Source organism: Oryctolagus cuniculus, chromosome 1, assembly GCF_964237555.1.
Source record: "Oryctolagus cuniculus chromosome 1, mOryCun1.1, whole genome shotgun sequence".
Classification (NCBI taxonomy): Eukaryota; Metazoa; Chordata; class Mammalia; order Lagomorpha; family Leporidae; genus Oryctolagus; species Oryctolagus cuniculus.
In genome coordinates this window covers 181612801-181640133 of record NC_091432.1, presented here as the reverse complement: position 1 = coordinate 181640133, position 27333 = coordinate 181612801, and the positions used below count along the sequence as shown (strand labels likewise).

The window sequence follows — 27333 nt, the reverse complement described above, 5'->3', positions numbered from 1 at the left end:
CTGTTCCAGCATGTGACCGACAGCCCATGTCTGTAGCTGTCTGGGCTAGGAGAACAGTAACTCAACAAGTACAATTCAAAACCCCAAGATAAATCCATAGGCATCTAGAGGGTCTGGGAGCTGTGTTAATCCAGTGACAATCATTCTTTCTTTAGGTTTCCTTCTGTTGCCACACAAACACCAAAGCACACTGTAGCCCAAGCGAAGACAATAATACAAAATAATAAAGAAAAAGAGGAGATGGTAAAAACATGAATGAAGAATACAGATTCGTTATAGGGAAGGAAGTCATTGGGAGGGCACTGCACTGAGACAGATCTTTCTGCAACTTTGGCAGATAACCTAAGAACTGCCTGACCTAGGGCTGGCAGCATGACAGGAATAATATTTGCAAAAGGATGAACTGTTCCTGAACTGTATCTTCCAGATTATTGGGCACAACTCAGAGCATTCTCTTCTTCACTCACTCATCTTTATGTTACTCAAACATCTCCTTTCCTCTATCTCTTTCTTAAGTCTTTTTCCTGGTTCGTTGTTTTCACAATTTCGAGGACATAGTAACATAGCATATTTCTAACCCTAAGGCTAATATTATAAAAACTCTTCATCTCAAATTGCACATGAGACCTTCTGTCCAAAATTTCCAAAGAAAGATTCATGTATACTTAGACAGCAATAATAATCATTTCAAAGTTTTGGCCAAATCCTTGCCTGCCCTTAAATGATTTCTTCAGGACTTTAGAAACACCAGATGGTAGGGCAAAGCAAGAAATAATTAAAAAAAAAATTGATTTGGGAGATACTACTCCCATTGATTGGTTTGTAAGCTGGAAGTTTCTTGAATGTAAAACTCCGGTGTTTCAGTACCATATCCAAAGGATACAGTTATCTGAGGGTGACATTTCCATACCCAAAGTGCTCGTGAGCAGTGGGAATGGTGACTGGTGCAGATGCATCAGCTTTGGTGAAGGGAAGAGTGCAGGAGTCGTTTAGTTAAGAGCTCCCTAGAGAAAGGCAGCATGTAAGGGATCCAAGGTTAAAAGAAAAGACAATGACCTCTCCAGGACCATTCCCACACTCTGTTTTTCTCTGTTTCAGGGAACAAAGTGGGTTTTGTTCATTACTGTATCTCAGCACAATGTGTGGCATAAAGAAGGCATTCAATAATGGGGATTGAATGAGGAGAGATTCTAGTTATCTTAAGAAGCATCAAAATATTCTAAATACAGAGATGCAGAATATCTTGTATCCATATTTATTGTGAACAAATACCATTAAGGTATCATAAAGATGTCTATTATTTCAATGTTTAACCATCTTTCCTGTTTGAATGCTTTCACATAAATATTTCCTATGGTGACTTATGCTTTTTTCCCTATTGATGTCTTATAACACATTACTTTATAGTTGAAGCTGGTGTCTGTTTTGTGACTGCAGGGATCTTTGGGATTTGACTCAAGCTGTTTTTCTAATAGATTCACTTTTTTCTTTATTTAATGAAAAGCTTCAGTTCTGTGGATAATTATCATTACCTTCAAAGTCTCCCAGAACGGTAGAGGGAGGAGGGCCTCAAAGATCAGACAACTGCACCTCTCATGACTTCCTTTGAAGCCCCTTTAACATGAGACTCTATCCTCTGACGTGGACAGGCTGAGTCAATGCATACAAGGTTGATCATGGGAGTAAAAATACTGCTGACATAACTAGGAGAAGAAGTCATTATTTTTTTCAGTGAAAATGTCATGGTTCAGATAATACAGAACACACCATTTGTGATTCCACTTGAGAAAAACATAAATTCTTATAAGATGGTAAAAGTTAGCCACCTTTACAATTTCAGCTATCTTGAATGAGCAGCTGGAGTCATCTTTCTCCACGTAAATGTAACTTTCCACAACTCTGCTCCACCCCCTCCAATGGTTCTCCCTTGCTTATAGGAGAAAGTTTAAATAGTTTAACTCAGACTATCAGATTCTCCTGGATGTGGCTTCTGCTCACTTTCCAACACTGGCTTCCCTCTCTCCATTCCTCTGTGTTCACATTCTTCCTTCTGCTTTGCAACCTGGCTAACTTCTCCTTATGCCTTATAGTTAGCACAGACATTTCCTGCTCCAACCTCCAGCAACCAGGGAACCCTGGGGCTTGCCTTACCCATCCCAGTTACTGTTTTGAAATCTTCACCTTCCATTACTGGTCACTCCTTTTGGACAAATAGCTGTGCACGAAGATGCCTATTTTAAGTTTTTACTGAATTCAGATGTAAAGACATGCTTGGCAAAAGGTTAACTTGGCCAATCATCTGTATAAGGACTTTTCCCAGAGTCTAGGCAGAATTATTGGCCTAAAGGGGATGTAAAATTACACTGATGGTAAGAAACCAGGAACTCTTCCATCTCAGATGTCAGTGGATACATTTTTCCTAACTGTGATGCTTCTATCTTTTTTGAATGGGTCATACATGCTTTCAGGTACATACTGGAAAGTAGGATTCAATTCCTTGATTTTTTACCCTAGACTCATGCAATAACAAAATCTATGCATGCAAGTGGTTTCTAATATCATCAAGTCCATATCCCATGGGCTTGAAGTTGTTATAGAAGGTGATGTGTAGCCACGGAAAGGGATCTCTTTAGGAAAATTAAAAGTTTTAGCCCTGAGGCAAATCCAATCAGCCTTCCAGATCTGTGGTTTCTGCATCAGTGGATTCAACCAAGTATGAACTTGAAATATTTTTTTAAAATACTATTTTTCTTCTTACTATTTGTTGAATTCTTTACTTAGTAGAGGGCTAAGCTTATGATTATAAAATAAACTGAACATATGTCATTGTAAAAATTAAAAGAAAGAATAAGAAAGGAAGGAGGAAGGGGGATGGGAACAACAAAAAAATCCAAAATGCCAAAACCAAAGCCAAAACCAAAAACAAAAAAGATGGGAGACAGGACTATAAGGTGCTAACTGGTGACTGTTGAAGCTCATGTTAGGTCTAAGCAAAGTTCAGACAGGAAAAAAAAGTTCTAAATATGAGGTGAGTATAGTTTCTTTCACCACTGCAATGTTTCTTTTCTGGATTTTGGGTTTCTGTTTTTATTAGATAAATACCCTCAATATAAAAAAAAGAATGTAAACAGGCTTTATTTTCATGTCATTATTCCCTAAGCAGCACAGAAAAACAAGTATGGTCCTTATATTTTATTAAAAGTAGTCAGAGATGATTTAAAGTATACAGGATGATATATGCAGATTCCACACAAATACTACACTATCTTATATAAAAGGCTGTTGAGCATTTGCAGATATTAGCATCCACGGAAGATCCTGGAATCAGTCCTCTATGGTTACCGAGTGATGACTATGCACTTATGGCTTTTACCCTTGTTGATGTCAAAATGCTGCTTGGACAATTCTGATCATGGGGTCAGTACATTTTTGGTAGAGAAACAACAGAAGCTCCCAATAGTCCTATGAGGCCCAAGAGTTAAGAGACAGTCCCTGGTAGGATTGTCTGTTGAACCAGTGAAAGAGGCATCTGGATTTACCCAGGAGGATGACAGTCATTAACTCTCTCAAGGCACCTGAATATGGCCCCCAAATCTGGACTCAATTTCTGTGGATGCCAGTGAGCTTTGTTGTACTTTTGCTCTCAGTATGGATAGATTCAAATGGCAGTGCATGAAGACCTGGGGGCTCAGCAGAAGGTAAACCAGTATTTAGAGAGCATGTTGAAACACTAACCCTTAAAACAAGTTGCTATAGGCCAGGGTTCTTGCAGAGCTCTGAAAGCTCAATCAAGTAAATTGAAACACAGTTGTATTAAAAGGCAACACCTTTTGCTCTGGACATTTGAAAGTAAATGAAAGAAAATTTGATATTGGAAATCCTTTGCTGCTAGTATGCATGGATATTGTTGTGTACAATAAAATAGGCATTCGGAAGTAGACTTTTAAAGAGGAGACGCTGTGGCATTTATGATGCTTTTCTTAACTCTCAAACAGGGGTTCCCGAGCTTCCTTTGTAGCTTTTGCTGGTTCTAAGAACTATCCGAGGTCTGAAAAAGAGGCTGGGACCAGGCTGGGGGAGGGGAGAGGGCAGAAACCAAGCACTGTTCCTGGAATTATGAGCCTTTTCTCCCCTTCACTGTTTATCTATTCTGCACCACTCAGCTGTTCTCTGTTGCACAGAAATACAAGTTTAGTTTAAAAAGTATGTTAGAACAAAGCTGCAGAAATTGCCTGGAATTTCCTTCATTTTCAGCCATCTGGCTTTCATTGCTTGCTTAGTTCCCCTCCTCCATGTACATTTACCAAATCTTTTCAACACACACCGGCCAAGCTATCAAATGCTTATAATTAATAACAGTCATCCACTTTTCTTTTTTTTTAAGTAGTGTGGTCTGGTTTTCCTTGGGCTGCTCATGTCATTGCTTTTATAAGCCAGGTAGATAATCAATGAAGTTTAATTGTGAAGGCTTATGTGAATAAAAAGAAAATTTAATAGAATTTAAGTCCTAAATTAAAAATAATCATGCATTCTTTTTACATACAAGAAACAGCAAGGAAAGGAGAAGAGAATGCATTTTTCTGAGTTTCTACCATGATCCTACTATAGAGATGAGGAAATTGAAGATCCACAGAGGTGTATAACCTCCTGAGGGCCAGAGAGTTCAAAGTGACAGAGCAGGATTTGATGAAAATGACAAAATCTATCTGTTGGCTCTTCTATTTTGGTGATCTTAGGATGAGAAAGATATTTAGCACTTATCAAGTGAAGAAACCAAGTTGTTAAAAAATAGATGCTGTGAGATCCCATTCATAAAAGGAGAAGCCTCACATATTTATAGATGTTCATGTGTGTACACAAATTCATAGGAAGCCCAGAAGGGGATGGAGCAAACCGTCAGCAGTGATTGACTCTCTGCAGAGGAGAGGACTGGGACTGTTGAGGATGGTGAAGGGGAGTGTACAGCTTTCCTTGTGATCACCTGAGTTGTAAAGAATGAAAATGCGTTAAGTATCACTTGAATAATGCTTAGAAAGCTTTCTTACTAGGACCAGGAGGCTGACCTTTTCCTAATAATTTATGTTAAGTTCCTTCTTGGACGCTTTTCTCTTGAGTTCATCTAACTCACCACTGAAGGTGTGGCTGGGTGGTGTGGTTCCTGTACAGAAATCGCTCAGATAGTGGTAAGATCCCTAAAATGATGTTTCTTCCTTGTAATGATAACTATTTGCAATCAACTTCAACAGAAAATTTTCATTGGCTGCTTTCAAGCAAAAATGGTGCTAATTTTTATGGCCCCTTTTAGGCAAGGTTGTGAAAGGATGAACATCTGTCTTGCGTACTACGTTACCCCTTTCTGACATTTTCCTGAGTAATGCTAACAGATTGCTCAACCTCCCTCTGTCTCTTTCCCCGGTTATAGCTTGCCCTCATATCCTTGCTTTGGGGGTACTTTGTCTTACATGGCTGACAGCCCTTGTGTTTAAATTGATCTATGTTTGTTATATTGTATGCTGTAAACTGGCATGTAAAGCCTTAGGACTAACTAAAGGAATCCAATAATGGCATTTTCACCAGGATCTTGAAGGTAGGAGAGAAAGGATAAGGAGAATGAAGAGGAAAGACAGCACTGGGGTCTTCCAAGTTAGCACTAATAATATGGTCTAGACATTGCTACTTACAAATTTGGCCCCCATCCTTCATAATTATGTATTCAACAAGCAGTTAAAATTGGCTGCTATGTGCCAAATATTATACAATATGTTATTTATTATTTGTGTCAAATAGTAAACCATATATTATATATAAAATAATTGTGTTAGTATATATAATATATATATCATATATATTAGGAATAATGAGAGGAGTATAAGACATAAATCTGATGGCAGGGATGTAAAGTCTAGTTCTCTTTCATAGAGAACTACTGTCTTAAGAAAGTTCCACAATAAAATGCAGGTTCTACCCATGCACCCACACACATGTACACCCACAAGTGCACACACATGTACACCCACACAAATTGGAACCATCAGAATAACTCCAGCTGGAGAACACTCCCTTCCCGCTGTGAGTAACTAGGTATGAGAATGTATCTGCTTAAACCTGATGAAAGTTACACATGTGCTTCTGAGACAAGCTCTGCTGTCACACAGAGTAAGTGAGGAGAAGCCAAGTTTAATTTTAGGAAGACTGCCCAAATAGATAGGACTTGACTTGTAGGGCTTTTGGTATATTCAATGTGAACTGGTAACTCTGATCATATACAAGGAGGAAACTGGCTTCCCAAGTGGTATGCAGTAGGATTAAAGACTGCTTGGGAATGCTAATTTACAAACAGACAGAAGTGAAGAATGGAAACATCATTTCTGTATGTCCCAAAGAAAATTCTTTTTTTAAAATACTTATCTGAAAGGCTGAGACACCCCCTCCCCCCTGAGAGAGTGAGAGCGAGAGCGAGAGAGAGAGAGAGAGAGAAATATGAATCCTCCTTGGGGTGGTTCACTCCCTCAGTAGCTGCAATGTCCAGGGCTGGGCCAGACTAAAGCTGGGAGCCCAGAACTTCATCTGGCTTTTCTACAGGGGACCAGAGACTTGGGCTATCCTCTGCTGTCTTTCCAGGCACATTAGCAGAGAGCTGAATTTGTAGTGGGGCAGGTGGGACTCGAACCAATGACCACATGGGATGCCGGCATCACAGGTGGCAGCCTAACTGACTGTGGCATGACACCATCCCCTACTGTGTTTTTTTTAAATACATGGATATCAGCACAGAACAAGAGCCCACAAGTCAGTGTATAGAAATACACAGCCCATCAGAGAATGCTCCAAAATACACAGAGAACACTGAACTATGCAGAATAAGAATTATAAATTAAAGATCTATATTATTCCCAGTTGGACAGAGGCTATATGGGGAAACTGCACTATTATGCCCTTACCACACTTTCTCCTCTGTGCGTCTTATACCAGGAAATGAGAGGGAGAGATTCCTCCCTGATGTGGGATTCATACTACACAGGAGAGGCACCTACACACATTTTTTCCTTTTAAGAAGAAAATCTACATTGGCTCTTGGATATGAGATGAAAAGAATGCTTCTTATCAGTCCACTGGGGTTTGTCCCCTTTATGGTTTTAATTAGAAGCATTCTACACGTGCCCAAATGTGTAGGGTTGACCCAAGAAATTCCTGGCTGTGCCCAGCAAGAGGCCTTACTGTCATGTCAGTCTGATGGTGGGGAATGAAAGAACTGAAATTATCTGGAGCAAATGCAACACAGTACAGCCCAACAGTACTCTTTGTCCATGAGTCAACAAAAGGTCACAGAGTAAATTAAGCTTATCTTATTTAACTGTAGGAAAGTAACATCTCATATTCTATTCCTTTTGCTGCTTATGGAAGCAACAGATTAAGAGGCCACAAATGCCAGCAGGCTGTCAGCTAGGTCTGGGTACTGACTTCTTGGCGTGGCCTCAGCTCATCACAGTTTGGATGGCACTACAACTCTGGAATGTGGTTAGAAAGACCCTTTTTCTTGTTTCTCAAGTGATGACAAGTAAGCAGAACAGAAAAGAGAACAATTAACACAAAGAAGCAGAAGTTGCTGTCTCATGTTCTGTCTGAAGAACAGTGAAGACTCAATGGACACTTGAACAGGACAGGGTGGTCCCTTATCATTTCTCACAACCAGTTCATTTTGCATATACGAAAACAGAGAGAGCAGTCACCTTGCCCAAGGCCACACAGCTAGTTGGTGACAGGGATAGGATGCGATGCCGGGCTTCCTGACCTACTGGGCAAGGGCCTTGCAGGCTGTCTATGATGAACCTCTTGGCTTCTTCCTTTACAGGGAGATTGTAGGCTAATAGAAGAACTTGTGCCTTTTGTCCATGCACTTAGGTTTTAAGCTCATACAACTTGAGAGCTATGAGGTTGAGACAGAGATGTGGGACCAGGTAGGGGAGGGATAGAAAAAGAGGTGACTTAGGATTCCATGTGTTTGGTCTTAGCTTCCCTTGGTCCAGATCTTCACTATTTAAGTAGCTGCTGTTCTCATGGGTGAAGTGCTGCTCCAAGCAGTGGCTGCCTGACTTTCTGATTGCCTTGGAGATTGTGGCACTAGTGTTCCTCTTCAAGTCTGCTCTCGAAGGGAAGAAACTCAGGCTCACCATTCAGATCACTACACTGAACAACTGTGGTGACCAGCAAGAGAAGTGTGACTCTGGGTTGTGCCTCTGTTTGGTTGGAGGAGGCCTGCAATCTGTGTCTTCCAAGCCCCAAAGAAAGGAATCAAGTTGGCTGAGAAAAAAGACAAGCAGTGTATCAGCTTAACCAGCCAACTGTTGTTCATGCCTGAAAATAGTGTCTTGCTGCTTATATGATGCACTTTGCAGAAGGAGAAGACATATCATTCAGAAACAGAATTCCTTTCACATCTAGGATATAATCTTATCCAGTAACAGTCTCCATTCCATCAGCAGATTTTAAAGCCTACCTTTGGTTCTTTCAACATGTCCCTTCCAAGCCGGAATCACAGATGCGACTGGCTTAGAAAGAAGTATCTAAAAGGCAAGTCTCTCAAGACACCATAAAATTATGTAGACTGAAGCAGTGATTGGATTGATAAACCAAGGCTCAGGGTTGGGCAATAATGAGACCCAGGCAGAGCTGAACAATGAAATGCTCTAATTGATTTTACGCATGTGGAATGACACACAACCCCCAGAGCATGCTATAATGAATCTGCATGCTGTGTGCATACAGATTTCACAGTGGGTCAATTATACCACCCAGATGCTTCAGTTCCTTATACCCTATCATTTGCAAGCTGGTTCATTACCATGGTGTGAGGGTTTGGGACACAGGCAGACACCACGAAGTCTGTGGTCAGTTCATGTTCCCTTTTGGGGAAAGCAAGTATGTGGCACGCGCACATACCAGCCATGCCACAAGGCTTGCTTCAGTTCACAGAGCCTTCTGGACTCTGCACATGACCATTGATTGGGCTGGAATTCCAAAGCACTGGTTTCAATTAAATTTAAGTGGATTTGACTAAAAGCTTGAACTGATGCTAATTGGTTTTCAAAATATTGGGTAACAATAAGTGTTCCCGTCTTGCCCATGGAAAGATGCACCCAGTTCTGCACCCACTCCTGGCTAGCAGGGAGGGCATACATCCCTTACCTTGCTGGGCAGGGATCCAAATTACAGGATTTCAGGAGCTGTGGGGGCCGGCGGCTGGTCACGCACAGGTTCTCATCAGCAGGCTCCCGAGTCTGTTTGTTCAGGCAGCTCACCACAGCCTCCTGGACACCTGTGTACAAATCACACTGTCAGGCCAGAGAGCAGAGTGGGCGTGGGTCACGGTGATGAAGTGTAGACAAGGCAGCTGGCAGGAGGTCTCTGTGATCGGGGGGGCTCTTGCTGCATGTCAGAGACGGCAGCATAAAGCCCAGAACTGCCAATCTTGTCACGCATCACTCGATCTGGAGAAAGTAGTCATAAGTTTGTGGCCCATGGAAGCATACCTCTGGAGGGGGGCAACCTCCCCATAAGAGAGACTTCTGCCAATATTGTTGAAAAGCTAAAAAAATTGCCATGAAGCTGTATAGTCACCAATGCTGAAATGTGATAATTTAATACAGAAGGAGTACACAGTGACAACGAAAAAGAGAGAAAAAAATGGCCCCAAGACTTTAACTTGTTATATTTTAATCAAAAGGAGATTGTTGTATTTTATGGGAGGCCCAAGGCCACATTTTAACAGCTAACAGTCTGTACACTGCTGTGCTCTTGGGCCTGGCATCCAAAACTTCAGCCTACACTGGTTTCCTTTGGCTTCTGGTTAATTTCTTTAGTGACGTGGGGCAGCTTTGGAAATGGGAACAAAGAAAGAGAATCAGAGTTACAATTGCAGCACCTGTCTTGACTCAGCTCTAGTACAATGGGAGGCTGAGCAGTGACTGGCACAGGTCACCTGGCAGGTCTACCCAGGTGGTCTGCAGGATACCATGTGGGGAGCTTCACGGAGCAGGGAAACATGTACATGGGTCCCACAATGATCAGACATTTCATTCTGGCGACTACTCTCATAACATGAATACTCAGAGCTAACCTCTGCACGGTGTCTGTTCTTAAGGCCAGAGGCTGGACATGTGCTATTTGGTCCTCTCAACAGCTCCACAAAGTAAGCACTATTTTAATCCCCACTTTAAAGAAATAGTGACCGAGACTTAAAAAGATGGGAAGACTTGTCTTAGGTCATACAGTTGCTATGGTGAAATCCAAGATGGCTGTGCCTTCAGTGCTGACAGCATTAACATTAAAAATACTAAGAGGCTGTCATATTTGAGTCTTCTAGAGTCTTCAGAAATAACCTAGACATTTGTCAGGAATATTTCAACAGAGTTCAATTTCAGGGAAGAAGCCAGACAGGACATGTCACTAACCTGCTTTCAGCCATACACAACTGTGTATATAAAGATACCTATATCTAAAGATATCAAAGCCCTTATAGCAGAGTCTGTGTGATCCATGTAGCTCTGTATATAAATACATACACATCTTCTTGTCTTTAGTTTCTACATTGCTTCTTCAAGCACATAGTACCTAAAAGTACAACTGGTAATAGCCTGGTCTCTGCCACCCTTCTGTGCACCCTAAGTTCCTCCAAAAATGTCATCATCCCAATCAACAGGCTAATGCTTCCAAGGTTGATGCTAAACTGACCTAGGTCACTGAGCAAACCCATCATTTAAAAACTGACATTTTAAAGCCAGAATTTAAAGTTCCTTTCTTCTCTCATTTAAGTTTGATAAAATCAAACTTTTTAAAAATTAATCACAATATTTACCATGTGCCCATGATGGTATCCTTCATATTTTTTTTCTGATTTTTTATGATCTTCAGAATTTAATTTAAATATCTCATCACCAGTTCAGGGTGGAACATTTGAAATTATGAGTCTTCTAGACATTCAAATTACCCCATCATACTCTAATGTTGATTGTGGGGGCGTCTGCTTGGTTGCAGCTGGGACTAGCCATTTGAAATTTGTGGCATGATGATATAGCAAAATACTTCTCAAGAAATTATTGATGTCATCACTGACGTTTCTCACTGGAATAGTCTAGAATTTCTGGGTAATGATGACTTGTCACTTGATGTAGCTTGCTAGTCCATAATGAATCTAGGCTGTGGTTATATTAGAAACCAAATTTCCAATTCATTTGATCTCTTGATAGTATACAAGAGATTCTAAATACAGGTCTAAAATAAAATATAGCTTGGCTTTCTTGAGCTGTTGAAGATCTTAGAAAATTGGACTGATGATACTGAGGCTGCAAGTGACCATAGGGTTTGTCACAACCAAGCGTTTGCTTCAGGTCCTTGGGTGTAGTGTGAGTGATGTTACCTGTTTCCACTTAGTGGATTCTTTGTAGGAGTCAGTTTCAATTTCTCCCTTCTGAGGTTGCCAGGAATGGGTGCAACAAAGACTAAACCTCTAAAAGGACATCAAGAATCTCCTCTCTTGGATGTGTAAAACATGAGATTACATTACCCCTGGTTATAACCCTACAGTCATAACTCAAAGCTAAAAATCACTTATGAGGGAACAATGTTGTAGTGCAGCATGTTAAGCTGCCTCATGGGACGTTCATATTTCATTTCAGAGTGCCTGGGATCAACTCCTGCCTCTGCTTCTGATCCAGCTTCCTGCTAATGTGCTGTGCACCCTGGGAGGTAGTAAGTTATGACCCGAATACTTAGGTCTCTGCCACCTATGTGGGAGAACAGGATGGAGCTCTGGCTCCTGACTTTGGCCTGGCCCAGCCTTGGAAGTGAACCAGTGGACAGAACCCTCCCCTTAACCCCCAGATTTCCAATAAACAAAAATAAATAAGATACTAAACTAAGAAATTCACCCTGTGGGGTGGTTAAGTGCTGAGACTGAAAAGCATTCCAGAGTTGCCGAATTCTAATCCAAGCTATCATAGATCATGTACCAGGCCTTGCAAGACTGCGCGTGGGACAGTTGTAGCTTTGCGGCTGCAGCGGCCAGTTGCTTTACCACTGGGGGAAACTAAGGAGAGAAGTTCTGTCATAATTAAGGAGTATCTGGGACCAGCCCTGTAAATAAATTTTTGCAGGATGAACAAATGCACTCACTAAAGGGCAGGCCATTCCAAGCACAGCATGCAGTTGAAGCTGTGGGAGGTGGGAATGGGCTGACTGGAGGGGAGGAACCCAGGGTGAGGGAGCTCCTGCAGTGGTGGGTGTGCAAGGAACTGTGAGGACTTCACCTTTCAGTTCCCAGTATACTTGGCCCAGGGGACGTGGGCAAGGATCTGAGAAGTTAGCTCATCGCGTTCCTGCTTTTTCCTAAAGGGCTAACGTGTACTCTTCGAAGGACATTTTTAAAACAACAGAGAACACACGTTAAAGTATGGTACTTCATGATTCTGGGTTTTTCTTTTTTGACAAATGCAAAACGAGAGAGGATTTGTAAGGAAAAGGGAGCAAAAGATATAAGACTTTAGCTTCCATTTTTGAAGTGAGATTCAAGTTTCCCCTCAGATTTTACTTTGGGGTTTATTGTCTAGGAGCTTACATACTTAACCTGTTAAAGTTCGAAACTGCTTTCCTTCTTAAAATTTCTATTTATTATTTTATTTTTAAAGATACTTGCTTATTTGAAAGGCAGAGTTATGAGACAGAGAGAGGGAAGGGAGGGAGAGAATCTTCCAGCTGCTGGTTTGCTTCCCAAATGGCTGCAACAGCCAGGACTGGGCCAGGCTGAAGCCAGGAGCCAGGAGCTTTTTCTGGGTCTCTCATATGGGTGCAGGGGCCCTAGCACTTGGAGCATTCTCTGCTTCTTTACCAGGAGCAATAGCATGGAGCTGACTCAGAAGTGTAGCAGTTGGGACCCAAGCTGGTGCCCATATGGGAAACTAGTGCTGCAGGCTGTGGCTTTAACCCACTGAGCCACAGCACCATCTCCAAAACTGCTCTACTTAATCACACCGATCAGTTCATGTAGGAGAAATTAAAATACAACAAGGAGGTGATAGTGGGTCATAGGACACAGATCTGAACAGGTTAGGCTCATTTTCAATCTTCCAGAAAATGAGATTTTCAGTGTTTATATCTCCCAGAATAGCATAATCGTTACATGATATTTGATGACAGCCCAGGGAAACATAGCCACCAACTACAGGCTAAATTACTAACTAGTTCCTTCTGGTTGCTCCCTCTTCTAGGGGAAAGGTTACTTTAGTGTCTATCCAATTTCATTTCTTCAGATTACAAAAACAATAAAATTAAGCTGACTGGTCCCACAACCAAAATTGCTTTAAAGTCTATTTGTTAATTGTGCATGTTTTGGGGTGGCTTTAGAAAGAATGACTAATATATATAATATATAACTTCACAGGCTATATTTTGGTGAAACTTCAAAGTTAATAATACAATGAAATGTTACTGCCAAACAGACTTGAAAATATATATGTTCCATGTATTGAAACAATTTTTAGTTCATATGGGTATCATACGGACCATATAACCCAAACATATTTTCACCACTATGGAATTTTCAACTCTAACATTTTAGGTGTAAATATATGACCTTGGCACAGTGACATAACTGTAGGTAAGTGTGCTCGATTTTTGTTGGTTAGAAATCTAAGACATTTCAGTAACTTTAACCTGCCTTGGACATAAAGGATGTACAATTTATGTTCTACAAAGACATTTGGTTCCTACAGGTAGAGATCAGCTGTATATCAAACAACTGAATCTCATTTCTAAATCGATGTCTTCTGAAAACGCTTTAAATTAAATACATTCCACATACACTCTACACTTTGAATTTTATACCCCTGGTTGATAGGCAGAGTCGTTCAGCTCTTGAAGATAAAGGTATCTGGTTATTTATGTATTCTGTTACTGCATCTATTTTTTCCACCTGCTCATAAAGTTCCATGCTTGACTTGTTACTGAGAACTATAACTGAGAGACCATAAATAATTTTTTTCCAAAGCACATTTGTTTCAGACTAGAAATAATGATCATTCAATTCAGGTGACCATGGAAATTGGGGCTAAAAACATGAGTTTCTGAATTCTGCATCATTTGTTACATGGAAAAGAGCAACTGTAGCCGTCGGCTAAGGCCTTTCCACCTGAATCTTTCAGCTCCTACCCGGGCTCAGAGATCACCAAAGCTTATTTAACACTTCTTCATTACACATGAAAGCACAGATGTCCTCCACCCCAGTGAAGAGGAGCTAAGTTCCAGGAAACTGTCTTCCAGAATCATTTGGAGGAACTTTGGTTTTAAAATACCAAGTTCCCCATTAAAAACACTTCAGAATTCCAGGGTTTGAAACTGGAAGATGTAGAAACAAACAAGAACCTCAAGGTCAGGGCTATTAAAGGCTAAGTAAAAGACCTGCTGGAGAAAATCAATTCTTTGCTATTACTTGTTCCACTCTTCATTCCTGCCAGTGACATGTGAACACTGTTTGGGCACACTTATTCTTACATTCTCCTTCAAGACAAAAGATGCTGTTCAAAAGACTTGCCAAAATGTCATGGTTTAGCAAACAGTCTTGGGAAATAATTTTACCACTTTTTTCTGTTGGTTAAGTAAGAACTTTGCTTGGAATGCAGAATCTCAGTGTGCCCAGAGCCAGTGGGAGGGATTTCGCCAGGAATCATCCAGCACATCCTCACCTATCAACACCTCTTTTGGGAGTAGACATGGGAGACAGAGGTAGTATGAATCTAATGTATTTTCTTGAAGGACTGATACCTTACTACAATCCTGCTCATAATACCTGAAGGGATATGTTCATTAGCCTGATTAAATCTTTCTGCAACATATGCGTATATCATAATATCCCTATGGATATATAGAATTACATACCCTATGAATTATAGAGTTATGAGTTCTATATGAGTATTATACCCTATGAATATATACAATCATTAGTTGTCAATTAAATACATAAAATTTTAAATAGTCACTGAGGCCATTATTCCATCACTATGAAATACACCTAAAGAGAAACAGGTGAATGTACATGGAAACATCTGACCTTTGTTAAATAATCCACATAATGAGAAAGCTCCAGGACTTCTCGGAGTGCTTAGTGTGGTATGGTGCAAAGACTCTAGACAGAATACAAGCCTAGGCTTAGTCCCAGCTCTCTTGCTTGCTGGCTGTGTGTTCTCAAACAAGTCACTGTGCATTGTTGCATGCTGGTTTGCTCATCTGTGAGATGGGGAGGGGGTGTCAGACTTTAATCCTTAAACTTCTTTCCAGCCCCAGGCATCTACAAAGTTAATCATCCTTTATGGTCTCTTTCCTTTTGTTGGGAAATCAGCTGAGTAAGGTGGAGCAGCTCTAACCTGCACTTGGAAATAACAGAAAATTCTGCCACCGGGGTCTTGGTTCACACTGTATGTACCAGGACAAGGACACAGATCACTGGAACTGAAATGCTGAGGGCATTGCCAAGTTGGTGTCAATAGTGTTTCTTACTCATATACACTATGAGATATTGCAAGATGTCAGAATGACAGCTGAAAGCAAGGCCTTCATTTTGTTGGCCACTCAACAGCTGACAGTGTGAGAGTCACTCACACCCAAAAAGAAAGCATCAGTATTTCACTCAGCATGCTTTACAATACAATGGCAGCCCGCCTGCTCCTCCCCAACTTATCATTCTTGTAATAGAGGCAGTCACCCGATACTGTTGCATGCAGGGAGAGAAGAGATAGAAAAAAAGACAAGAAAATGGCAGGGGTCTGAGCCAGAGCCCCACTTCTTACCTCCTCCACATGACTCAGAACACTTGGTGAATCCCTCATACTCCCAGTCATGCAGCTCATCGAAATCCTGCAGGCCACCGAACAGTCCATCTGTTTCGTCCACATTAAACTCAGAAATTTCCCCGTTGCATGGTCCTGAGTAACAGGCACGTTGGGATGCTGGCTTGGGCCCTTCGCACTCATCAACAGGCAGGTCAGCCACGGACTGAGAGAAAGACAGGAGCACTTGGCACCTGACTATTCTCACCTGGGTCCCCACACCACAAGTAACTGAACAGGCTGACCAGGCCTCTGGGATGAACCTGCAGTTGGCAAGCAAACAAGAAGACAGGATGAGAAGTCCCAGGCAGGGGACCAGAGGGGTGGTGGGGGGCTGCATCCCATCTGCCTCCACTGCCTAGACCTGTCCCAAGATATGCTCAGGGCTTCTCCACCCTGGGTTGTGATGGGAGCTTCGGTTTAGTTCATGAGCTCATAGGCCACTGTTTCTGGATTGCATGCTTCATGTCATATGAACTCCCAGCTGTAAGACATTCCAGCCACGGACCACCTGCTTCTTGCTGCTCTGCACCCACAGTGCTAGCTCTTCAGAGCGGTGAATGTGTCTTCTCCTCGCTCTAAATCCCAGCACTTGTGCCTCTTGCAGGAGGCTGGCTATTCTTACAGCAGACTAATACTGATCCTAAAAACTCTAACATAATAAGCCCTTGGAGATATTTAAGGAAATATTCTTTTTTAGTCTGCATCTCATATTCTACAAGTTTCTTTGCTTTTCTGCTCAATGTGCTTCCCAAGATTTATTTATATGTATAAAGAGATTTTTTTTTTGGGTAAGTCTCTAAGAATGGTGCAAAGTCTTGTCCCTCACACATTCTTTGAATTAGTCTGAACTCCAATTCTTTTTATATCGTAGAGAAAAGCCATGCTACAAATTTAAAGCCACAGACTTGTTACAGTAAACCAGAGACTGTGCAATCACACAAGTGTGCTCACCTCCTCCATTTCCCACCTTCCCAAAAGAGCTACACTGGTAAGAACTTGGTATTTCTCTGAGTTTCTCCAGAATGTAGGAAAATTTCCAAATTCCAAAAGAAGATCATGCTCTCCACCCCTATTAAACAACCATGGCCACAACTGCGTGACCTTGGGAGGGGCCTAATGAAAAAATCCCAGTGGAATCACTCACATTTTCAAAAAGTTAGTTTAATAATTCAAAGAGAGAACTTTGGGACAGAGTTTTTCCTCCATGGTCCTGTTGTTTTCTCATAGGACGTCATGGAGGCATGAGAACCTGGCCCCCTAACCTTGACTTTGGCAGAAAAAGGAAAGAACTGATAAGAAGGGTTGAGCATTAAATCCTAGCAAGCGCAAATGGTTCGCATCTATATCCGGGGAAACTGAAATTCTAACAGCAAACCCTTCTGAGTTTTCAAAGTGGAAGGAACGTGACCAGGATGTTTCCTAGGCTTCCTGTGAAGCAGAGGTGGTCTGGCCAGGACAGTGGGCTTCCCCCCAAACAGCACACAGTGCTCTCAGGCGCAGCAAGAGACATTTCAAGAGGGACCTGGCTGCAGCTACCTGTGAGGAGCCATCCACTGGGAGATAGCAAAAGGTATCCATACAACCCTGTCAGGAAGAAAGGGGAGGAGAGTGCCACCAGAGTGGTTCCCCAGGACTTCTCATCACACTCTCACCTCCCCTTTTGTTTTTGATGTATTTACTCCATTTTCTGGCACAAGATTTAAATAGTCTTCTCTCTTTAAATCATATTGCTTGCAGGAATTAGAAATACAAAATCAAAACCTGGATTCAACATCATTTCAATCCTCTTATTACACCTCACACACACCTGCCTCGCTCCTGCAACAAGATTTATAACAAATACACAAGCACTGGCTTTTACAACACAGGTGTAGACATAAAGGGAAGTTCATATTAAGTTCTTTTGTATATAACGATGACATGAAATCAGATGATTAGCCTGTCTTTTTTTTTTTTTAAACTTTATTCATTGGTTTACTCCTCAAGTGCCTACAAAGGCTAGGCGTGAGCTAGGAGATACAGCCAGGCATCAAGAGCTCAATTTAGTTTTCCCATGTGGGTAGCAGGGACCTAATCACTTGAATTATCACCTGCTACCTCCCAGGGTCTGCACTGGCAGGAAGCTGGAATCAGGAGTGAGAATTGGGAATTGAATCCAAACACTTCCAATATATGGGGGAGGCAAGCACCTTAATTCCTAGACCAAATGCCTGCTCCATAGCCTGCCAACTTTGACAATAGTGTGATAGTAATGCTTCTGTAATAATGTGTACCAAAGTTTGTTTCCAATTAAAAAAGATGGCAAAAAGAACTTTACCCTATTAGTTTTTTCTATGCAGTAGGATTCCATCACCTGTAAGAGTCAATTCTACTTCAGTGACCATTACAGCAGAACAGAACAATGATCAGCAAATTTTTTTTCTGTAAAGGGCCAGACAGAAAATATTTTAGAGTTCATAGGCCATGTGGTCTCTATTCCAACCGCTAAACTCTGGTACTGTCCATGTGAAATGAGTGTGGCTGTGTTCTAGTACCACTTTAGTTAAGGAGTGGGTGCTTAGCCAGCGAGTGACAATGCCCACATCTCACATAAGAGTACCAGGTTCAATTCCTGGCTCCAGCCCCTGACTCCAGCTTGCTGCTTAATGCAGACTTAGGGATGCTGAAATGGATGGGTTCCTGTTACCAACATGGGAGACCTGGATTGAGTTTAAGGCTTCCAGATTCAGCCAGGCCCAGCACCAGATGTTGTGGGCATTTGGGGGAGTAAACCAGAGGATGAAAGATCTTGTCTGGCTCTTTCTCTCAAATTAAATGCAAGCAAACAAAAACCCCTTTATTTTTAAAAAATGGAGTAGGAAAAGGAAGAGGGTGGTGATGGAAGGGTCTGCATTTGGCTTGTTGGCTGTTGTTTTCCTATCTTTGCTATAGAGCAGAACATTTGGTAGATATGCTAAACATACTGAGATCCATAGATAATTCCTAAATTTATTTTAGGTCTTAGTTTCCATCTCTCACCACATATATACAAGCCTGTAGGATGACAAATAGCCAACTTGATTTGTGTTTTATCTTCCAAAGTGATTCTTGGATGGAATCTAGAATATAAATGATGCACAAACTAGATTCTCAGCTCTCCTTGCCTATAATATGATTAATGTGCATTTTGGTCTCTTTCTAAAACCATGAAGATAGACCAAAGACACACAAAGTAGAAAGGGCATAACTCTGAAGCTCCATTAAGTTACTGCCATGGATAAACCTGTTTATTTTAAAGTAGCATGTCTAAATTTTAAAAAATGTACAAGATACACTCACAAAGTACTTCAAAAAGTTTGTGGCAAACGGAATTAAAAATAGTTTAGGGATGCGCATTTGGCCTAACAGTTAAGATGCTGGTTAAGATGTTTGTGTTGTGTATTGAAGTGCATACGTTCCATTCCTGGCTCTGGCTCCTGACTCCAGCTTCTTGCTAATGTAGACGCTGGGAGATAACAGTGATGGGTCAAGCAATTGGGTCCATATCACTCGTATAAGAGACCTGGATTTCATTCCTGGCTCCTGGCTTTGGCCAGGCCTTGCCTGGGCTGTTTCAGGCATTTGGGGAGTGAACCAGTTGAGAGAAGCTGTCTGTCACTGTCTGCCTCTTAAATAAATAAATAAATAATTTAATAAAGAACAAGTTTATTTTGGTACAAAAACTGTGAAATATATGCATATGAGGGATCTTAGAACATTCATGAGAGGGCAAGCATTTCGCCTAGTGCTTGGGATGCCCACATTCTACATCAGAGTGCCTGGGTTCGAGTCTCAGCATTGCTTCTCACTCCAGCTTCCTGCTAATGTGCCTCCTAGGAGGCAGCAGGTGATGGCTCAAGTTATCAGGTGCCTGCCACCACTTTTGGGAGACCCAGATTGAGTTCCCAGCTCCAGGCTTTGGCCTTTTCCAACTCCCGCTGTTGGTTGTGGGCATTTGGGTAGTGAACCAGCAGATGGGAGATCGTTCTCTGAGTTTCTAATAAATAACACTAAAATAAACATCTTTTAATTCTATTTCCACAAACTTTCTGAAGCACCTATATGTGTGTGTATGTGTGTGTGTGGGTTTGTGTGCATATAAAGTATGCATGCATATTTACATATGCATGCCTGTTGTGTGTATTTTTGACTATATGGACATTTGGTGTTAATAGCAAAAAATAATAAACATCTGTTTTATGTCTCTCAAATGAGAGTCTTATCAAATATAAAACAGCCTTACTGGCTTATCTCCCAACTAACTATCCTTAGGTCTTCATCAAGTTCACACCAATTAAAAACAATTTGGTTTTTAAGTGGTGCTGTCTCTTGGCAGTTATCTTAATTCTCTAGTGCAAACACTGCAAGATATAACATATTTTCTTGTGTTGAAGGAAGGAGATTATATTTCAAAAGAAACATATCTGATAGTACAAATGTTTTTCATATGAAGCTTCCCCCATATCCCTGGATCCTCCAGTGCTGTGTTTACTACTCTGAGTTTTCTAGCCACGAGTGGGAGGAAGCAAGGTCAGTGAGAGGGCAGACAAGTGAGTTGGGAGGTTTAAATGTAGTGGTGAGAATACTCCTCCTGAATAGCTCTTGCTGAATCGGAACCTTTAGGACTGAGTGCAATCAGTGCTGTTTTGAAACCAGTATATTAATTACGATGATGGGCAAAGATACAATAAAATTTTCTTTTGATGGAAATTTAATTGGAATATTTATAAATTCTTTTTGTTAGCAGTCCTATTGTCAGATGAGTGAAGCATGGCTGTATAAATGAGGTTTTTTTTTTTTTTTTTTTTTTTTTTTTTTTTTTTTTTTTTTTTTGACAGGCAGAGTGGACAGTGAGAGAGAGAGAGAGAGAGAGAGAAAGGTCTTCCTTTGCCGTTGGTTCACCCTCCAATGGCCGCTGCGGCCGGTGCATCGCGCTGATGCGATGGCAGGAGCCAGGTACTTATCCTGTCTCCCATGGGGTGCAGGGCCCAAGGACTTGGGCCATCCTCCACTGCACTCCCTGGCCACAGCAGAGAGCTGGCTTGGAAGAGGGGCAACCGGGACAGAATCCGGCGCCCCGACCTGGTGTGCCAGTGCTGCAGGCAGAGGATTAGCCTAGTGAGCCGCGGCACCAGCACAAATAAGTTCTTTAAAAGCTGTGTGTAACCTTCAGAAATGAGTAATATGAATTTAACATTTAGTCTTCCCATCTCTAGGAACTTAAAAAAAAAAAAAAAAAAAACAGAATGAAGGACCACACCTGGCAAATGAATGATTTATGCTTCTGTCTGGTCTTCTATTTGCAAGCTTACTTGTTTATTTATTTCATTAATAAAAAGCTTATGCTTTAATTAGAGTTATTATTATAGTCCCTTTTGCACAAAAGCAATCAGGTTCATCTGTAAAATTTTAACTATTTAGTTTATTAGTGGCTATTGTAGACCTAGTAATATGCACAAAAATAATAAAAACACATTTTACTTTATTAATAAAATGGTAAGAAATTTTACTCTTGGTTAAGTAGTCACGTCACCACAGACATTAGTCAGAGTTAGGCTCCAGTTTTCAGCATATATGGTCTGAAATTAACATATTTAAAACTTCATTTTCTGCCATTACTTTCCTCTTTCTCCCTTTTTCATATATATGGTTGCTTTAAAAAATCATTGGGATTAAGTAAGAATACTGTTATAGTTGCACTATCTTGATGTTGTCACTAGTCGCATGCTCTTGTTTCAAAATGCCAATTGAAACTTGCAGGCAATCACATGAGAAATACTTAATCTTGGTATGATTTCCTATCTGACTGCATTTGGCACCATGAGTCTTTAGGGGTTATGAAGATTTCTTTGCTTCTTTCTTTTGGTGTATTTATAGGAGTGGTAGGATAGTAGTAGGGTGAGAACAGAGGAGGCAATAAATTGATGAATGTAGAGAAAAATTGTGGAAGACTTTAAAATGCACCAAAGAGATTCCTGGATGTTCTGTGAAGTGCATGCTTCCTGGAAATCTTAGTCTTTCATTTTCTTTGAGCTATTTTGCCACTCTGTAAGTTGCAAAAAAACCAATAATGCAGGGACTGGCGCTGTGGCTCAGCAGGTTAAAGCCCTAGCCTGCAGCACCCAGTGTCCCATATGGCTGCTCCAGTTCTGATCCAGGTCCCTGCTAATGCACCTGGGAAAGCAGCAGAGTATGGCCCAAGTCCTTGGGCCCCTGCATTCACATGGAAGACCAGGAAGAAGCTCCTGGCTCCTGGATTCAGATCAGTTGTGGCCATCTAGGAAGTGAACCAGCAGATGGAAGACCTCTCTCTCTGTCTCTACCTCTCTCTGTATCTCTGTCTTTAAAATACATAAAATAAATCTTAAAAAACCCGATAATGCAAATTATTTTTGTCCACAGAAATGTAGATTAGCCATATCTAGTGGAATATTTTGATTGTTGCCCTGTGGATGGATCCATTTTATATCTATTTATAAGTTCTTTCTTGCATACTTATTTGTTTAAGTAAGCATGGTTCTTTTACATTTCATTTGAATTGACTATAAAACGCTACTAGTTCTCCTATTAATTAATGAGGCAAGTAAAATCTTTGATAAGTGTTCACTTTATACCTGCACAAGACTCAGACTCTTCCTTTGGAAAAACTTTAAAATTAAATAGTGGCCACAGAAGGATATGGGAAATATTATATTAGAAAAATAAAATTATTTAAGTAATTTTTCTTTGAATTAACCAAAAAGTCTTTGAATATAATTGTCATTTGGGGGCAAAAAATCATATGTTTCATGGGTATTAACATGTTATTCTATTTGGCCTAACCTTATTCTTAACCCTATTTCTTCTCTAAGATTTTGAAAAATTATTCCTGATTCTGAACAACCCTTCAGATATTAATGGTCTAAAATGTGTAGGAAAAGGTACAGTTGCTGAAACCTAAGCTGACAATTTTGGCAAAAAAAGAGGCATTCGGATATGTGAGAAATAAGTTGAGGGGATGGAACTGTGGCATAGCTGGTAAAGCTACCGCTTGCAGTGCTGGCATCCCATATGGGCATTGGTTCGAGTCCTGGCTGCTCTACTTCCTATCCAGCTCTTTGCTATGGCCTGGGAAAGCAGTGGAAGACGGCCCAACTCCTCGGGTACCTGCACCCATGAGGGAGACCCACAAGAAGCTCCTGGCTCCTGGCTTCAGATCAGCACAGCTCTGGCCATTGCGGCCAATTGGGGAGGGAACCAGCAGATGGAAGACCTCTCTCTCTCTCTCTCTGCCTCTGCCTCTCCTCTCTCTGTGCAATAACTTCCAAATAAATAAACACATCTTTTAAAAAAATGAAAAAAAATTTAAAAAGTTGCTTCTGGGTGAGAAAAACATTTGAAAAAGAAAACATCTTTCTATCTCTACTTTCTTCTACTTCACTCCCCTCCTTTTTTTTTTTTTTTTAACATGAGATCAGTTACTTAATGTCATTCCATGAAGTTGAAAGGGAAGATTAAAAAAAAAACTATCTAAAATAGATAAATAAAAAACTTTTGGGATGTTACCAAAGGAAACACTAAGGGAAAACACTAAGGCAACCTTAAAATGATTATTTAAAAACTAAATCTGGAGCATTAAAATTTTGGGCCAATTCTTAGCTGAAACATACTTCTATATTCATTTAGAACTACATCTAAGTGCAAATAAGTGAGAATGTAAGTTATTATAAAAGATCTTTAGTCAAGGATCCTTGATCTTCATACAGAATTATGAAAGTATTTCCCAACTGCTGTTATAAGTTTACAACTCTGAGTTGTGAATAATCCATGCTGGTTATGTAACTCATATTGAGGCCTCCAAATGGAGTCTTTCCGAGGTGTCCAGGACCCTTCTCTACAAAGCATCTGATAGTACCTCTTCTTTTCAATGATTCCTCAAATCCTTTCCATCATGCCCTGGTGGTGGGAGTCCTTAACACTGTAGGGTGCCCTGGTAGTTTAACCAGGAACAGAATGACTTTCTGGAAATTAAAATAACAAAACAAACAACAATTTTGCTGCAGCCACCCATACAATTATTTGAAGGGAAAATCAAAATCAATGATTGCCCCTGATGCTGCTAACCAATAACAGTCTGCAGGAAGGGCACAATTCCAAATCACACTGAGGCAGTATTGGGAGAGCCATACTTTGTGGCGTTTTCCAAGTAGCAGACTGAATTTTCTAATGAGGACGTTGCTCAGTTGGACTCTGAAGGGCGGCTGGTCTCTCTGAGAGAATGCCTCAATGGCTTTCTTTGCAGAAAATACTCAATGCTAAAAGAAGGGGAAGAAAAGCTGACTGCATTAAGAGCCCATTTTATTGCAGAAGGATTTCACAGCAGCAGGAAATGGTGAAAGGGAAGTTTTAAGGCATCCGGAGACGATGGGCTCTTTCAAAGCTTTGACAGCCAACTGGTACTTCCATCTTAGCCTTTCTCTGATGCAGTGTCAGACAAGATGCTAGAAAATTTCCTATTAAAGCTGGGCCCTTATTGACCATCATGAGGCTGTTTTTTGTTTAACAGGAGAAAAGTCAACAGGAATATAGTTAATAGTTAGTTTCTAAGAATATTGGCCTTATGTTGTCTGCTATTCCCAGGCAACTCAATCCTTATCTATATTGTCCCCAGTGTCATTCATTTCAGTTGACAGTGGCTTTCTCCCTACAGTGCTGTCTCTTCTTGAATTCCATGACACCAGACTCTCTCTGTTTTCTCCTCTGGTCACTTCCTTCCCAGTCTCCTTTTGTCATCAAATTTTAAATAATGCAATGCCTCCCATCTCAATTTTCTGCTGTCTCCCAGGGTGTTTGCCTGTGATTCCTAGTTTCAAGTACCTCCATCCATATACAAGAAATCTCTTGACTAGAATTTTTTTCTTTGAAAAAAGTAAATATTAATTTCTTTATCAAAAATTTTTATAATGTTTCTTAGGCACAAGGCACAATTTTAAGTACTTTACAAATAAAAGTTGTTAAATCCTAATAACAATTCAATGAGATAAAAACCATTATTATATCCCACTTGATACATGATGAGGAGACTGAAGTATAAGTCAGACACCTAGCAGGGTTTCATGCTCTTAATTATTACACATTGCTATCACTTCTTGATGATTTTACTTTATATTAGAAAGGCATCTCCAACTTAAAATGTCCAAAGTGGACCCTTGATTCCCACCCTGAGCCACCTATTCATGTTTCAATCTTTTCCATGACAACAAATGATTCTCCTGGCCACCCTATTGCTCAAATTAAAACAAACAAACAAACAAACAAGCTGGGAGCTATTCTTGTCTCCTCAATTTCCCTCACTTCACACATCCAACTGATTGCCAAATTATATAAATTATTCCTTGAAAATATAACTTCAACTTATTGATGTCTTTCCATCTCCACTGCCACTATCCTGACCTGATAATGGTGGCTAACACTTATATTAAGTGTTTCTTGAATTTTATATGTGCAGTCATTCCTCCATAACCATGGGAGATTATTTCCAGGACCCTCTACAGATACCAAAATCCATGAAGACTCAAGTCCCTTATACAAAATGCCATAATATTTACACATAATATACATAATTCTCCTCTATACTTTAAATCACCTCTTGAATACTTGTAATACCTAGCACAATGCAAATACCATACAGATGGTAGATATGCAATATTTGTTTAGGGAATAATGTTATGAAAAATGTCTGTATATGTTCATTATAGCCGCAACTTTTTTTCTCAAATAGTTTTCAATCTGAGGTTGGTTGAATCCATAGATGCAGAACCCACAGGTATGGAGGGCCAAATCTATATCTTATTATAACATTGTTGGGAGGTGGGTGCTGTTGGCAGCATTGTGAAATGGACAATAGAAGCTGTCTTTTCAAGGAGATGCTTGCATGGTCTATCAGACCTCCAGCGGGGGTCTAATTCTATGGAACTGTGGGCCTCGGATTGCTCTGGTTGGTCTATTTTGGAACTCCATAGAGAAAAGGGTTTCTTTACCAAGGGCTGGTGATGATACAGATGTTTCCTATCCATGATGATGAAACCGTTTTCTGCTCATATCAATGCAAATGATTTTCTTTGGTAGAAAATATGTATTTTTCTAAATCCAATTCTCATCTGAACTATTTTTAACATCTCATTGGCTTCCTCAATACTTCATGAATTAAATTCTCAACATGTGTTTATTTTACGTTTACAGGAAATGTAAATGATTTCTTCTCTGTAGACTATTTCAAGACAGTACATTTCAATCCCATTTCTAGATGATCAGGTCAAGACGGAGAGGTTTCCAAGGTCACACTCCCGAGTAAAAGGCAGTGTGAGGATTCATGACCTGGTAGGATAACTCCACAATCTGCTAACTCCCTCACTGCACTGTCCCTCGGGCTGCCATGTACACTATGATCACTGAAGCCAGAGTATCTCCCTCCTGGACTACCACACAGCCACCGATCTGCTCCTTCCTCTCCGTCCCCTGACCTGTCCATTCTTCATGTTGTAGACAGAGGGACCTTAAAATGTGCAGCTATTCACTGTTTCCCACTATACCTTGAAACCAACTCCGTGTCAGGGTTTCACTAAGCAATCTGCTCCTGTTCATCTCCCACTTTTCCTCCCCTTGTCAGGACCCTCCAGCCACACTCCCTTTCCACTGCCATAAATGTGTCTCATTCTTTCCTGACTCTAGATCTGGGCAAGTGAGAGTCACCCCCTGGATGAACTCCTCCCAGCTCTCAGCAGGAGCGACTCCCATTCATCTGTTAGGGATCTGCTTCCATGCACCTTTTCAAGGAAGACTGAGTTGACCCCCAGACTCATTAGGACCATGGCTAGGCTTTCTCAGCATACCCTTTAATTTTCTGAGAGCAGTTACCAAACTGCATAATAACCATTTCCCTCACTAGACAAAATCTCTGCAAAGGTAGAACTTCACATAATAGGTGCTCAATAAATACTTTTTCAAATGAATAATGAATTGACAAACAGGGAGGAAGGAATTGATTTTATGCATGACTTAGTATTGAGTTTATTCTTAAGTCTAAAGATTGAAATCAAGCTAAAGGGGACATAGCCTAAAAACTTCCAAGAAATTAAATTATATTTCTTCGTTCCAGGCACTGGCATGAGGAAACAAAGCTCTTTTCTTAAAATAAGAATTTCTTATGTTCTTTTAAAGTAACTATGTGAAAATTTAGTAACTTTAGTGGGCTTATTCATTTATATTTCCTTTTTTAACGGTTTATTTATTTGAGAGGCAGAGTTAGAGAGAGAGAGAGAGGGAGCAAGCACGTGCTCTTGCATCTGCTGGCCCACCTCCTAAGTGGCTATAACAGCTGGAGCTAGGTCTATCTGAAGCCAGGAGCCAGATGCTTCTTTTGGATCCCCAATGTGGGTACAGGGACCCAAGCACTTGG

General features: G+C 40.7%; 1 protein-coding gene across 6 annotated transcripts in view; it reads right to left on the bottom strand.

The window, feature by feature from the left end:
- ADAMTSL1 (ADAMTS like 1) overlaps positions 1-27333 on the bottom strand; it is a 1062044-nt gene that overhangs the window by 193252 nt on the left and 841459 nt on the right. For all 6 annotated transcript variants that reach the window (XM_008254434.4, XM_008254437.4, XM_008254438.4 and 3 more), the window contains 2 exons: positions 15837-16138; positions 9187-9316 (listed from right to left, as the gene is read on the bottom strand). In XM_008254434.4, coding sequence (XP_008252656.3) covers positions 9187-9316; positions 15837-16138 — 432 coding nt within the window. The remainder of the gene's footprint in view (positions 1-9186; positions 9317-15836; positions 16139-27333) is intronic.